Genomic DNA, 15478 nt, shown 5'->3' on the forward strand with positions numbered 1-15478 from the left:
TCTTTGAGCGACCATGTGGAATGGTTGGGTTGGAGGGGGTTACATCACCCTTACATCTTTTGAAGGACGGACTTCTTGGTGTCTGAGCTGCTCAAAAGCTCTTGTGTTTCTTTACCTCTTGAGAAATATTCTGATCTGCTTTGTTCTCCCACTTCATTCTGGAAAAGACAAACAAAATGGTCAATAATTAAAACATACATTTCTGTCTGGCCTTTTTGTTTACCACTCCTAAATATTTACATGACATTTATCATAGTTTATCCCATTTTCATACGTTAAGCATGAACTCCGACGCACTAGGAGACAAATGTTTTAAATAAAACCTTCAAAAGGCACAAAATACCAACATGGACTAAAAAAAAAAAAAGAGAAGTTGTTTGAAGTTTCCACCTTATGGGGTCAGAAAATAATTAGTGTCATCAGTTAGACGAATGTTCTGCCGTCTGAGGCTGAAGTGAGGCCTGCAGCCCTGGGGCAGAGCTGCTGACAGTAACCATGCCGGCAAGTTCAGGACAGAAAAAACTGAAATAAAACGACCCAGAAATGAGATTTTTTTTAAAAGAGATACAACATGAAACACATCTTTACAACAGCTGTCAGTCACAATGACAGAACTTATTTTAACCCATAAGAACCCAGACCCAATTGACCTGAAAAATTAAGCAATGTAAAATACGCCACAAACCAAGTGGACCATTAAACCGATATTTTTCTGTTACACCGATGTCACCATGGGTTCTTCTGGGTTAAGGCTGTTTGACACTACAAGATCAAATGTGTGTCGTTCCTTCCCCACATGGTTAACTTGGATGAAAGATAAAAACATCCAATGATTGAGTTAATAGGCAGAAAAAGGAACAAGTCTAATATTGAATCTCACCATGAAAAGCCCCAGCGAGCCACTAATGAAGGTTAATAACAGATCTTTCCTCGGCTGACCGAGAACAGACTCCAGTTTTATGAGAGAACAAGAGGCTCTGGAGCTAAATTAGGCAGAACAGCAAAATTCAGTCTCTTTTTTTTATTGTAAGTGAATTAAAATGGCAACATAACACTCGAGCGCCCCTCCTTTGGACCATGAGCCCTTGAAGGTAATTAATTTGAAAAATACATTAACCTCTTTGCTTTAAAGCTCCACTCCGATCATCTTCGGATCTATTTTCAAAGCGTTCCCAGTGATCATTTAATGATGATTATGCAGTTTTTAGCCCAAATCTAAAAATCTGTGTCGTTTTCTAGGACATAGTTTCTCCAGAGCGGCAGGAGTTCATCCAAAATTCCCTTCTCAGTCGTGGGCGGGAACGTTGGCACGGAGCAACCCCGCCATCCCTTTTCCTCCCTGTTGCTGAAAGCTTTCTGTTTACACGCTCTCCCTCTAGCTTACAGCCCCTCACACCCCCAAATTAACATTAGCAGTGCAACAAAAACAGGGATTTTAAACCAAATCTTCTTGCCATATGTGTCCTCCATCATTAGAATATTGCCAGAAAAGAAACAAACACATTTAGTCCTTCTGGTCCATCAATCTCTGATATAAAGAAAAAAAGGTAACACAGCTTATCCCATAGCATGTGTGTGTGAAACTTTTGCTTATGGTTTCATGTTTGTTACTTTCCTAAGAAATACTGCTTCATAAATATAATAATAAATTCAAAATAGAGAAAAGAAAAGATGAGAATAAAGATTGCAGGCAGTGGCTTTTGCAAACCAAAGTCTCCTTTTCTACAAGCTGCCATTCTAATTTTTTAAAGACGTCTTTTCAGTTTACGTTTTAAGAATCTGCAGTGACAGGATGCCCATTAAATTACATTTTTGTGATAAATAACTTTATAGAACAGAGAATTTGGTTGGTTATTTTTGCATTTAGCTCTCAGACCGTTATTGATTCTGTATTTAATTAATATTTATAGTAGTAAATTCATTTTCCAATAGAAATAAGAAATAAATGGATGTAACTATTAGCTCAGATGAATTGATAACAATAGTTCAGCTCATCTTTTTGGAAGAAAATTCAGAACTATTGAATGGATTAAATTTAAACAAAAGGTCACAAAGTGGTTCAAGCTTCAATTCCATCTACATATTTGTCAAATTTTCATTCTCTTTAAATGAGTTATCAACTGGCTAGTGATTCCAACTGAACAGAAGTGAAGCCTTTGTTAATAAAATGATCAATTCTTATGTTAAAAATTTACAAAGTTGTTTTTCTAATAAAAACAAAAAACTATTTTAAATTAGCTTTTTTAAAGAAGAAATGTGATTATTTGATTTAGGTAGACCCAGTCCTTCCTTTCAGAAATATTTAGAAGTTCATCAAATAATGAATTCTTTTGTTTCGTTTTATCAAATTTACTGTTTTATTATATTTATTTGTTACATTTATATGGAAATGTTGTGACTTGAGTGATTTTACCGTGTGAATTTGCCTATCGGTGGGCTTCAGCCTGTTGGCAAAATGTTAAAAATAAACAAATAAATAAATATTTCTTTACAGATTGTCTTGACATTAAGGTCATTTGTGTAAAATTTGACGTGGCGATAAATCAGTTCTGGTGGATTTTATGACGGCTCATCCAGTTACTTCAGTCTTCAGCAAAGTGAAGGAGCAGATGAAAGTGCAGCTCACAGTCTCATGCCCTTTGCATGACTGAAAACTCTATAGACTGTTGCAGTGGGAAACTACAACCACACAGAAGTTCACTCTTGGAAAATTCAACATTGCGGCCACTCTGTTTATTTAATATCAGCCATTTTTCAGATCATTACCATCCTATAAACTGGTTTGTGAAATGATCAATGGGGACTCTGAGATGGGGAAAGCCAATGTGGCAAGCTCTGGCGTCAACCAGCTGTTTTTAAAACGGAGCCAGGAATAAAAAAAATCATTAAACATCTTCCCTCATCTCATCACAGAACATAACCTGCCACAAAAGGTCAGAGGAGTGTCGCCTCATGCCGTTGGGCAGCTGGGGCCTTGTGGCTTTACAATGGGATAAAGACCTTGAGAACTGCACTGTGGTGAGGTAAGGGGGGGGGGGGGGGGGACCAGGAAATGGGAGGAGGAGCAGCCAAAGAGGCTTGGCAACAAGGAAGTTAACGAGAGACAAGACAGGACCAAATGAACAAGGATGTTTGAAGGGGAGCACAACAAAAGCACAGGCACCACCCAGAGTCAGACCGGCTGACCTTAAGCGTCTCTGACATGCCCACAAGTGTAAGAATCCTCACACAGGAAGTTCTCCACAAGCAGCTCTTTGTGTGGTGATGGAGTCATGCTGCAGAGTGGGCAGAGGTTCAGCTCTCTCTGAGTCTCCGCCACTTGGACTTGGACTCGGGACAGTGACACACGTGCAACTTGCATTCGCGCCCACCATCACAGGCTCAAGCCAACAGCAACAATTCTGGGAAAAATGTGGGAGCCATTACTTTGCATGGAATTGCCTTGATATGTATTATCATCTTTTAATATGAATGAACCACTGTTTAAAAACCGACTTGAAAGAAAAATCAACATAAAGTCAAAGGGCGGCTCTCTGGGAAAGTTCAGCGTCCTTCTGTTTGTTCCGGCTCCACTTCAAAAGAACAAGAAAGTGAAAGAATCGAGCCGCCGGGAGGAAGAAGCATGAAGAAAAGAGGGCCGATCCAAACAGACGGTAAAAGATTTAAGAGATGGACTCATGCGACTTAAAGACAAGGGTTCAAAGTATACAATAGAAGCTCATTGAACATGAATTCGGTGCAAAAAACGCTGTAGATCAATTTCACAAATCTGATCAAGACTTTTTCCTTTTGTGTTTTTCACTTTAGCTTTAAAAGTAATATTGTAGAAGTGTGAATATTTGCTTTATTTTTTAGTTTTATTGAGGGGAAAAAAGAAAAAAAATGGTTAGTCTTCAGCCCTGTTCAGCTGGGAAAGACACACCTCTGCCTTCATCTGTTTAATGGAAGAGGAAAACCCGACTGACAGAAATGTACTGCACTTATTATGGGAAAGGAGGGATAATACTATTATGAATAGGGGTGTGTATCTTGACCATTTCAATTGACTGGACACACCTCTCTATACATGGTTGACAAAATGCTACATAAAAGATTCAACAAACCTTTTGGCGATATATACAGTCCAATGCTTTTAAATGTATACAATCTAGATATTTTTTGTACATTTGATGTTTAAAACTATAAATAAGTGGATTATAGTTTAACCTTTCTACTCGCACTTTATATTTTAAGAAACAAAAACAAAATGTCAATAAAACAGTACAGCTTCAAGCATTCAAACCTGATTTTGGGTCTTTAAGACTTTGGAGTAAATAAAAGTGTGTCATTGATTTATTTAGGTGTTGCTTTCAGTTCGTTTTTCCCTTTCGGCTTTTCCCTACAGGAGTCGCCACAGCAAATTAACTTCCTCCATTTGACCCTGTCCTCTGCATCCTCTCTTGTGACACCAGCTACCTTCATGTCTTCACTGTCTCTCCTCTGGACATGTCCAAACCATCTCAGTCTGGCCTCTCTGACTTTATGTCCAAAACCTCTAATGTGCTGTTCCACTGATGTCCTCATCCCTGATGCATCCTGGTCCCTCCCAAAGAAAACCTCAGCATCTTCATCTCTGCTATCTCCAACTCTGCTTCCTGTCTTCTTCTCAGAGCCACTGTCTCTAAGCCCAACAATATGTCTGATCTTATCCCAGTTTTGTACATTTTTCCTTTCATTTCAGCTGAAACTCTTCTGTCATTCAAATCACAATGTCGTCTGCAAACATAGTCAGGGTTATAATACGTTTAGTGCACACAACACACATCCCTCACTGAACCGATTATTTAATTCCTGATGGATTTTACACTTTTTTAGTAACGGGATCTTGCTTTTGTCTGTGGTTTTCAACCAATACTGCTGATACTCTCAGTACTAGATCATTTTTTAATACGTACCTGCATCCATTACATACGTAGCCTAGTTCTATGTTTGTTTGTTTTGCATTTTCTGTTTAAATCATGAATCCTTTTTGACACAAAACACAGTAAAGATTCAATGTTTTTATTGATTTAAATTTGATGTCTTTATTTGGCTTTGGCAAAATAAGTACTTCATACTACTACAATTATTAGGTCTACTATTGCTACTAATAAATTGAAAATGAGGCTGTTTTTTGTCAACTTTATCAATATATAAAGAGAATTACATAGAATCCATGCAAAAACAAGAACAGCAGGTACAAAACCCTAGCATGTGATTGTATCAACACAGTTTACTTGGTAAAAAAAAGTCTGAGAAATGTGTGCATGAAATATATTTACATAATACATTGAATTAGGGTTTTTGTTTTTTGGTTCCAGTCATACATGCTGCCTGCAAAGTCTGCTATTCTCCCCCTTAAAGTATGAAAACAAAAGTATATTTTAGTTAACAAAGTTTACCAATACATGGGTTTATCAATACTTTTAGAGTATAGTTAAAAGTTGGTCTGGGCGTACTATTTTGAGTCATCTGCCACAGCGTAAGTCTACCAAAACAAAGACTAGAACACTATTCTAGTTTTAACAAACCTGGTGGTCACATCACCTTCTCAAAGATCAAACTAACATTACAGGAACAGACGCTTTTAAAAGATTACCCCCCCCCCCCAAAAAAAAACAACTAGTTCTGCATATTTTTTCTCCATGTTCACATATGGAACATTTTTCTGGTTAAAAACAAATTAAGATGCATTTTACCACTCAGAAATATTTTCCATGCAAAACTTGTCAAAAACAAAAGAGGGAAAAATATTTAGCCTGAGCTTATAAATGGATTTGCCAATTTTTTTTCCCCTACTTGCCTTTCAGAAAGTTTAAAGACTTTTTTTTTTGGGGCAAAAAAACCAGAAAAAGAAATTAAGTTTTAGAAGAGAACAGACAGCGTATGAACATTATACTTATCATAAGTGATGTGGACAAAACAGTAAGTATGGTATGTGAACCCAAGCAGCCTAATCTTGCTAGGAATGTTCCAAACTGCCAATGACCTGAGAGAGAGCTTCGCGACAAAGCTCCCAAACAGAGGTGCTGCTAAGAAGGAACTTCACATTACTTCTATCTGAAAGGATTAAACCACCAGTGAGCCCCCACACAAAGCTGCACAATATTCCTTGTGATCCAACTTTTAGTAGGCCTACAGTGCCCTCCCTCTCTCCACCCCACCCCAAGCCTCCGAAACAACAGAGCGCCGCCGCAGGAGCTGCAACAAGACTGCACATCTGGATGTCAGGTTTTAAAGATAAACCTGGCAAAAGGGCAGCACGGAGAATGAATCATTGGGTTTTAAAGGGATACCAGTAAACGCTCACATAGTTTGTGCCCCCGAACTCTGAGCGGCTCCTGGAAACAACTTCAAAAAGATAATCAACATGAGACCCCATAAAATACATGTTTCTCCCCTGTCACCTCAGATAAGGTAGGACTAAAGGCAATGAGATTATGCTGGTTATCTGCTAATGCAGCTGCACTTGAAAGTAATGCACTGATACAGAAAAATGGTCTCTGACTGATCTAAACTATGCCACTGATGTACAGGATGACGAGTCTTTTTTAGGCATTTGGCATCGATTAAAGCAACTCTGGTTTTACTCCGTTTTCCAAAAAACAGCCACCCCGAATTTAGTTTATAACTTAAAAATATTTCATACCAACTCCAATCATCTTTTGATCTATTTCTTAAAACGTTCGCATTGGTCCTTTTAGTTATGAGTTATTATTAGTTGTTATATTATTAGTTATTATATTATTAGTTGTTATCTAGGACATAGTTTCTGCAGAGCAGCTACATTGTAGGCGGGACTATTGGTGTGGAGCAACTCCGCTCCCCTTCCCATCCTTGTGGCTGAGAGCTCTCTGTTTACATGCTCTCCCACTGGCTTGAAGCCCCAACCTAACTTAACTGGTGCAATAAAAATGCTGAGCGGGATTAGAGCTATCCAGACGTCCAGTTTAGATCCAGATTCCGGCTCAGACGGGGAAAACAAAGACGTTCATGGACCCGTTTGTCTGTAAGTGGATGCATCAGAATGGAGCGGAGTGGAATGGAGCCTGTCCAACGTATTATCTATGTCGCAGATACGAGCTTTTTCAAACGCTAGAAATACTGCCATTTGTAGCTAAATGTTCTTTAAATATGTCCTCCATCATCCTAAAACTGGCACAAGAACATGATAAAAACACAATTTCTTGTTGGAGTGGGTCTTTAGAAAGAAAATTTACCTGAGATTTTTACACACTTTCATTGTAGAATGTAAGTCATGATATTGCAAACCTTGCTCCATCATAACGTAGACGCCATTTCTGCAGGATAGGCTCCCATCATGTCAGTTTTTTCATGCATTCCTCTAACGTCCTCATATTGGCCTTTACATGTATAGGAACATTTGGATGTCATCATATAAACCAAATTACTCACTCATTTCTAACCAGACAGTAATTTCTGCCATTACTCAAATGCCTGAGCACTTTAAACCACTTAAATGAAACAAATGCAGTAATTCTCTCTGAATGTGGAGGGAATCAAGTGGCATCAACAAACAAAAACAGAAACAAAAAGAAATACCTCCTGCTGAGATGTTCGTGAATGCAGTCCACATTTTCCACCCATCAACTTCCACCCACCCTGCTCCCACTGAGAAAGCATGCCCTGTTTGTCAGAGCTCACCACATCTTCCTTGCAACAAAGTCAACAAACATGCATGGGCATAGACTTGTCTTAAGCAGAGGACAACATTTCTCCCTAAACAATGACAAAAGCTTTTGGATCCACCCATGAAGAAAGATCAAGACAAGCTGTGAACTCTTGGAAGGGCAGTGAAAACTCAACGGAAGCGGTTTCAATGATGGTACCTGTGCATTCGTTCTAGGTGTTGAGATAAACACCAGACACAGAGCGGGTGAAGAAAGGACCGCCGCTCGCTGATATGAGCTGTGCAGAGCAGAGGCCTGCTGAGGTCATGAATAAACACCGGCCCGTTCAGAGCTCAGAGCAGGGGAGGGGGACTGGAAACACATCTGCACTCCCTTTGATCCAAACTTCTGCTGCACAGCACGCCACTCACCTCAACTGCCCACTCTTTGCCTGACCAGAAAACAAAAGCCGCAATCCCAAACACGAGCTCTCCCTTCCCATGCTGCCCTCCTCACAGAGGATGCAGTTTCACAAGCAGCTTTTAGTGCAAGACAGATCTTCCCAGGACAAATAAAATGTTAGAAAACCGCTCCATATTACTGAGATCGAAACACAGTGGCATCATGGGACAACATCTACTAAGTTAGTGTCACTCTATCCCAGAAAACTCTGTTAAAGAGTCAGAAACAAGCATTGTTCGGAGATGCCCACACACAGGTTCATTCCCTGACCAACACACTATTATAAGCCACAATACAACGTAAAGCGAGTTTGGGAAATATTAAATAACATTATTAAAAATGGGACAAAAAAGCGAACTTATCCAGATTACTTTACAGATGAGAAGGGTCAAAGCTATGACATCAATGTAGCAGCAAACGGTCTCAATAACTACTTTGTAAACGTGGGTCCAGAGTTGGCAGCGGAAATTCCACAATGCAAAACTAGCAAAGACAATAATCCACCATGGAAAGGATCCCACACTCAATCTTTCTCTCTGATGTGAACGAAAATGAACTGATATCAATTGTGAATAATTTCAAGAGTAAAAACTCAAAAGATTGTGAGGATACAGATATGAAGGTGGTGAAAAAGGTCATTTATAGTTTATCTAAGCCTCTGACATACATATGTAACTCATCATTACAAACTGGGAGATTCCCAAACCAAATGAAAATAGCCAAAGTGATTCCTATCTATAAAAGTGGAGACAAACACCAATTTACAAACTATAGACCTGTTTCTCTTCTTCCACAATTCTCAAAAATTTTAGAAAAAAATATTCAATGATATGATTATTATTACATATCGGTATCGTTACTGTTTACTGAAATCATGAATGAATGTTTTCTGAAGATCATCAATCATTTCTAGGCACTGGATTTTGTTACTTGAAGAGAATCTATATGATCAGAACCGGATTTAAAAACACTGTTAAACTATCAAATGAATGAACTCAGTAGGGGTGGGATTATATAAGCTTGCTTCTTCCCACTCCTTTTCAAGCAATAAATCAAACTCTACTAATACCTCAGTTAATTATCACTGTATTTATTTAAGCATATATGATTTAAGTGACATTTTTGTTTTGTTTTCTGTCTTTTTAATCTATGCATTTCATCATTTCTGTAATGAGTTTGATAAATATGTGTAAATTCTTTATTGCTTTGACTACAATGCTTGAAATAAATCAATAAATTCAAATCAAAAATCAAATCAAACAATAATCATCAGTATCAATGCAAGTCATCACTTGGACACTAGTTAGCCTGAGCTGCTTATTACCCACCATTTCTTGAAGGGTCAAACCTGTTCATGAATTTCTGACCTTGGTTAACAGGAATCTGCATCATTTCTAGGAGCTTTTCGTTTGGAAAAAGGTTTGTCTTTGCTTTCCTCATCTGAGCTGGAATCTGGATCAGAACTGTATAGCTGGATAGCTCCCATATTGCTCGCCATTTTTGTTGCACCGGTAATGTTAGGATGGCGGTGTGAGGGTCTGTAAGCTAGCAGAAGAGAGTGTAAACAGATGGATGATGGGAAATGGGGGCAGTCTTACTCCACCGACAACTCAAGAGGCCTATTTCAAATGAATTCCTGCTGCGCTGCAGAAGTTATGTCCTAGACAATGACGGCCACCTCAAGGAACGTCATGAAAATGGAACGTACCATTGTGTCGCGTGTGTTGAGTGTATCGTTAAGTATTTTTAAGGCTAATGGAATTTGAACACATTTTTGACGTACGAGTGATGCTGTTGTATGGTGTCATCACGCCACACTCTAGTCGTTAGTAAGGTGCGAGTACTGGCACCTTACTGCCAGATTGCACAGGAGGTGTGCACGTGATACGCAGGTGCCCGCAGGATGCCAACAGACACGACACACTGACTGTCTAATCTCATTGAAAAATCATGATTGAGTGTCTTAAGGAAGAAGTGTCACCATTCTTGGATAACTTGCAATTTGCATGCAAACAGGGCAGCAGCACTGCGGATGCTGTGATTAGTGCATCTCACCTCATTCTAAAGCACTTAGAGGGACCTACCACTTATGCTAGAGTGTTAATTGCAGACTTCAGTTCTGCCTTTGATACTGTACAACCAGCCATACTGGTCAAAAAGATGATGGAAATGAACTTAAATCCAGACATGGTTAAATTTTTTTTTTCCTGACTGATAGAACACAACAGGTAAAGCTCAACGGCACACTTTCAAAAGTGTTAAGTTGTAACACCGGGATACCACAAGGGGCAGTGAGTTCACCTTTGCTCTTTACACTAACAGCTGCCAAAGCAGGCACACCCAAAACAATATTATAAAGTTCTCTGATGACACAATTATTGTCAGTCTCCTTTCTGTTGCAGATAACCCTTCAATTTGAGGTCAAACACTTCAATAAATGGTGTGAGGATCAAAATTTACTCTTGAACACAACAAAAAGCAAAGAGATCATATTTGATCCAAAATGTGTCACTTCCCATAGACCTTAGGCAATTGGAAGCAGTCAGATTGAAGGAGTAAACTCTATCAAATATTTGGGTGTCTGGATTGATATCCAACTGAAATGGACTGTTCATGTAGATTATTTTTGTGGAAAACTCCCCCAAAGACTCTACTTTTTGAGAAGGCTGAGGATGTTTGGTGTCAGCTCTAAGATACTGATCCCCTTTTACAATGCAGTATTGGAAAGCCTAGCGAGATACACAATGGCTGCATGGTTTGGGGCACTTAGTGTCAAAGATAAAAATAAACTTTACAAGCTACTCAACGTAAGGATCATCAAACATTGCAAGTCACATATGAGGAAACAACAGTTAGGCTAGCAAAGAAAATAATAAACGACCCGGGTCACTTTCTGTTCCAGGAATTGGAGCTTTTACCTTCAGGCAGACGATTCAGAGCAGTCAAATACAAAACAAATCGATTCAGATCTTCATTTATTCCAGCAGCGGTCACCCTGCTAAACAAGAACTGATTAGTTCCATTTGCAGAGGGAAATCTTTGTAGAGCAGTTGTCCTAGAAATAACAAAATTATGTCCTTCTAACTTGTTGAAAGGAGCTTTGTATTTATTATGTTGGGCACCAGTCTCTAGTTTTAATAGTTTAGCAAATTGTTAATGCATTTTTACAAAAAAATAACTTTTAGCAAAGTGGTTTAAAGGGTTCAAATGAGATATTTTACAATATTTTACTTTTTACTATTCATGTTCTCTACTGTGAAGGTCAGGCCTGGGGTAAAAATCTATTTACTCTATTTTTTTATTTATTATGTAACCGCTTTATGCTCTTTTATCATGTATGTGATGTGTGAATGATGAAGGATGTTGTACAGTTTGTAGCTCTGTGGCCCAGAATAAACTTCCTCTTTGAGGACAGTAGAGTTTACCTTGACCTTTAATCTCGTAATTTCTAGCCATCAGGCTTCCCGCAGTGAGTGCACACATATCACGTGAACAGCACTAATGGGGTCCTTGCGCAGTGTGCAGGATTTAGGGGCGTAGAGAAAAAAAACAAAAAACAAAAAAAGAGTAAAATCTGTCCCACACGTCTGCCTCCAACCTACGTCCTGACTGATAGAACACAACAGGTAAAGCTCAACGGCACACTTTCAAAAGTGTTAAGTTGTAACACCGGGATACCACAAGGGGCAGTGAGTTCACCTTTGCTCTTTACACTAACAGCTGCCAAAGCAGGCACACCCAAAACAATATTATAAAGTTCTCTGATGACACAATTATTGTCAGTCTCCTTTCTGTTGCAGATAACCCTTCAATTTGAGGTCAAACACTTCAATAAATGGTGTGAGGATCAAAATTTACTCTTGAACACAACAAAAAGCAAAGAGATCATATTTGATCCAAAATGTGTCACTTCCCATAGACCTTAGGCAATTGGAAGCAGTCAGATTGAAGGAGTAAACTCTATCAAATATTTGGGTGTCTGGATTGATATCCAACTGAAATGGACTGTTCATGTAGATTATTTTTGTGGAAAACTCCCCCAAAGACTCTACTTTTTGAGAAGGCTGAGGATGTTTGGTGTCAGCTCTAAGATACTGATCCCCTTTTACAATGCAGTATTGGAAAGCCTAGCGAGATACACAATGGCTGCATGGTTTGGGGCACTTAGTGTCAAAGATAAAAATAAACTTTACAAGCTACTCAACGTAAGGATCATCAAACATTGCAAGTCACATATGAGGAAACAACAGTTAGGCTAGCAAAGAAAATAATAAACGACCCGGGTCACTTTCTGTTCCAGGAATTGGAGCTTTTACCTTCAGGCAGACGATTCAGAGCAGTCAAATACAAAACAAATCGATTCAGATCTTCATTTATTCCAGCAGCGGTCACCCTGCTAAACAAGAACTGATTAGTTCCATTTGCAGAGGGAAATCTTTGTAGAGCAGTTGTCCTAGAAATAACAAAATTATGTCCTTCTAACTTGTTGAAAGGAGCTTTGTATTTATTATGTTGGGCACCAGTCTCTAGTTTTAATAGTTTAGCAAATTGTTAATGCATTTTTACAAAAAAATAACTTTTAGCAAAGTGGTTTAAAGGGTTCAAATGAGATATTTTACAATATTTTACTTTTTACTATTCATGTTCTCTACTGTGAAGGTCAGGCCTGGGGTAAAAATCTATTTACTCTATTTTTTTATTTATTATGTAACCGCTTTATGCTCTTTTATCATGTATGTGATGTGTGAATGATGAAGGATGTTGTACAGTTTGTAGCTCTGTGGCCCAGAATAAACTTCCTCTTTGAGGACAGTAGAGTTTACCTTGACCTTTAATCTCGTAATTTCTAGCCATCAGGCTTCCCGCAGTGAGTGCACACATATCACGTGAACAGCACTAATGGGGTCCTTGCGCAGTGTGCAGGATTTAGGGGCGTAGAGAAAAAAAACAAAAAACAAAAAAAGAGTAAAATCTGTCCCACACGTCTGCCTCCAACCTACGTCATCCTCATTTTGGTTCAATGGGCTCATCGAGTGGTCTACAACCTTGATATCGTGCGGTCTACCTACATGTCCCGTGCGGGTTTGATCTTTTTTCACCCACAGAAATCCCGTATCCACCCCGAAGGGCATTTGCAACTAAGGCAGGACTATCTGGTAAAACAGACGCTTCACGTTTTTACATCTAACCATCTATTTATCCAAACCAAATGCAGCTGCAGGAAAAACCACACAAGCTTTCAAATCCAAACGCCTTCAACGGCGTGAGGGTGAAAGTGGCTTTTATGAGTCAAAAGCCCATTCACGATGGTACCTGAGATGACTCCCAACATGACCCGCTTGACCCAATGAGATGTTTTTTCATTGGACAAATATACATTTCCACTGCGGTTGCAGATTTTTGTTCAACAAGTCACACAAACTGAATCCTAACAAACCTGAAACCTCAGTAAACATGGAAACATGGCATTTTGGGGGGATTATTGTGCCCCTGCTGTCAAAAACTGTGGAATTAAAGACCGCTGTCTTAAACCCGGGATTAACTCTGACAAGATACTCAAACGACCAAATCATTTTTAAGCTGCAACATTAATACACACTACATCAATTGTGCCTAACAGCAGAAACTGTTTTATTCTGATTTTGGCAGCATTAAAAGGGGAAAAAAAGAACACTGATGCATCTGGACAGAGGGAAGGTTGTAAACAAATTTTCTTTTGTAAAAGAAGAAAAAACTTTCAGTGAGTGTGTCTGGTATCTTTCCCTCACAAACCAGGCTCAAGGCTGAGCTAGGGCGAGCTCCACCACAAGACTCCCACCCTCCAATTCCCTCTGCATGTTCTGTATGAGCCTGGAGAACCACATCCTGGGCAGAGGAACGCAATCGACAGCAACTGGAAACTGGAAAATTGGTTACACAATTTGAACTTTTCACTGACGACTGTGTCGCTCCGCTGAAAATATTACAATTACTGCTTTCATCAGAAGGCTACGTGTTCAAAAGATACAGAAAAGGGAAAGAAAAACAGCAAAAGTGGCACTGATGTGATGGCAGAAACAACTGCTTTAATTCAAATGAGAAGCTTCATTTCCCAGAATGCTCTGAGGAGTTTAGGAGACCAATATCAATAAAAGAATGTGAAGACAACAAATCTAGAGTTTCCTCTTTGAGACCCAAAGAGCATGTTTACATGCATCAAAAAGACACAAACATTCACTGGAGTTCTCATTTTCAAAAAAATGATCAAGTTTAATGGAAAATTTTGGACCCCATTTCTTCAGCTCCACTCGCATTTCTTGTTTTCTAGCCCTCAAAGAAGCCCCCACACCCTAAAAAAAAATGAAAAATACTGGCATGTATAAGTGAGAACACAATTTGGCAACACAGCCTAAAATAACACGCAGGCTAATGCAGGAGTTTTTGCCAAGCGACTGGAAGAGGAAATAGAGGCATATAAACAGCACTCACCGCCACCAGGCTTGGGTTTCCATGGTGCAGCAAGGCATCTTCCGGAGCGCTCACACACACAACGTATCGCTCAGGAAACAAACGCAGATCTGGAGGCAGGCAGAGAAACAACACAGACCCTGCTGCTTAATAACTGAGCTTTACCTCTAATTGTGAGTAGAAAATCAGACAGAGGGGACTGTGGTGCACGGATGAAAAATGTTTACAACTTAAATACTACTAAGACTAACTATTCGAAGTAAACGGACCAATACAAGGACTCAAAAACAGATTATGAGGGAACTGACAGTTTTAACCATTGAAACAAGCTGTTACAAAACAACAAATTAACGCGTGAATATTCAAATTGGAAACCAGCCTAAATTATATGTAGGGGTTATAATCCAGCATCTTGACAATGACAGCCTGTAATCTGCAGCATGCCTGATGGTTATGAGTGGAAATAACTTACAGAATGATTTCTGCTTTCAAACGTATTAAATATGTTTAACTTCCCACACTGGCCATTGACTGAATATGAGAACTTTATATAAGTGGTGATTGGTCCGAGTCACTCAACGTTTCTCTCATTTCGACTCTCGCCAATCAGGAGTGAGCTTGTTGGAAGGCCACACCCATAACACTTAAAGCGGGCTACCCAATTTCTGTCAATCAAACCATTTCAATATTAGACGAGAGGGCCAGCAGGCTCCACCTACTTTTATTCTGATTGGTCAGTATATATTTCGAATAAGTTGAACTACAGAAAAAATATGAGAAAAATTTGGATTATCAAGAACATGTTAAAAAAAAGTATCAGAGTAAACAAAGAATGGATAGAAGTATTTTTAGGTACTTCATGTTAGGAATACCGGGGGAAGGGGTCACTCAGTCCAGTTGTCATATACGGTCAATGGTAC

General features: G+C 39.1%; 1 protein-coding gene across 8 annotated transcripts in view; it reads right to left on the minus strand.

Annotated features, from left to right (window-relative positions):
* The window catches only part of slx4ip (SLX4 interacting protein), a 44430-nt gene that overhangs the window by 3185 nt on the left and 25767 nt on the right, over positions 1-15478 (minus strand). For 7 of the 8 annotated variants that reach the window (XM_011484699.3, XM_020709747.3, XM_004077552.5 and 4 more), the window contains 2 exons: positions 14580-14668; positions 55-158 (listed from right to left, as the gene is read on the minus strand). In XM_011484699.3, the coding sequence (XP_011483001.1) occupies positions 55-158; positions 14580-14668 (193 nt within the window). Of the gene's footprint in view, positions 1-54; positions 159-13827; positions 14012-14579; positions 14669-15478 lie in introns of those variants that run through there. The other variant, XM_078931522.1, reaches the window with a different exon arrangement.

This window comes from Oryzias latipes, chromosome 15 (genome assembly GCF_053564925.1).
Source record: "Oryzias latipes strain Hd-rR chromosome 15, Olatipes_Hd-rR_3.1".
In the NCBI taxonomy this organism is placed as follows: domain Eukaryota; kingdom Metazoa; phylum Chordata; class Actinopteri; order Beloniformes; family Adrianichthyidae; genus Oryzias; species Oryzias latipes.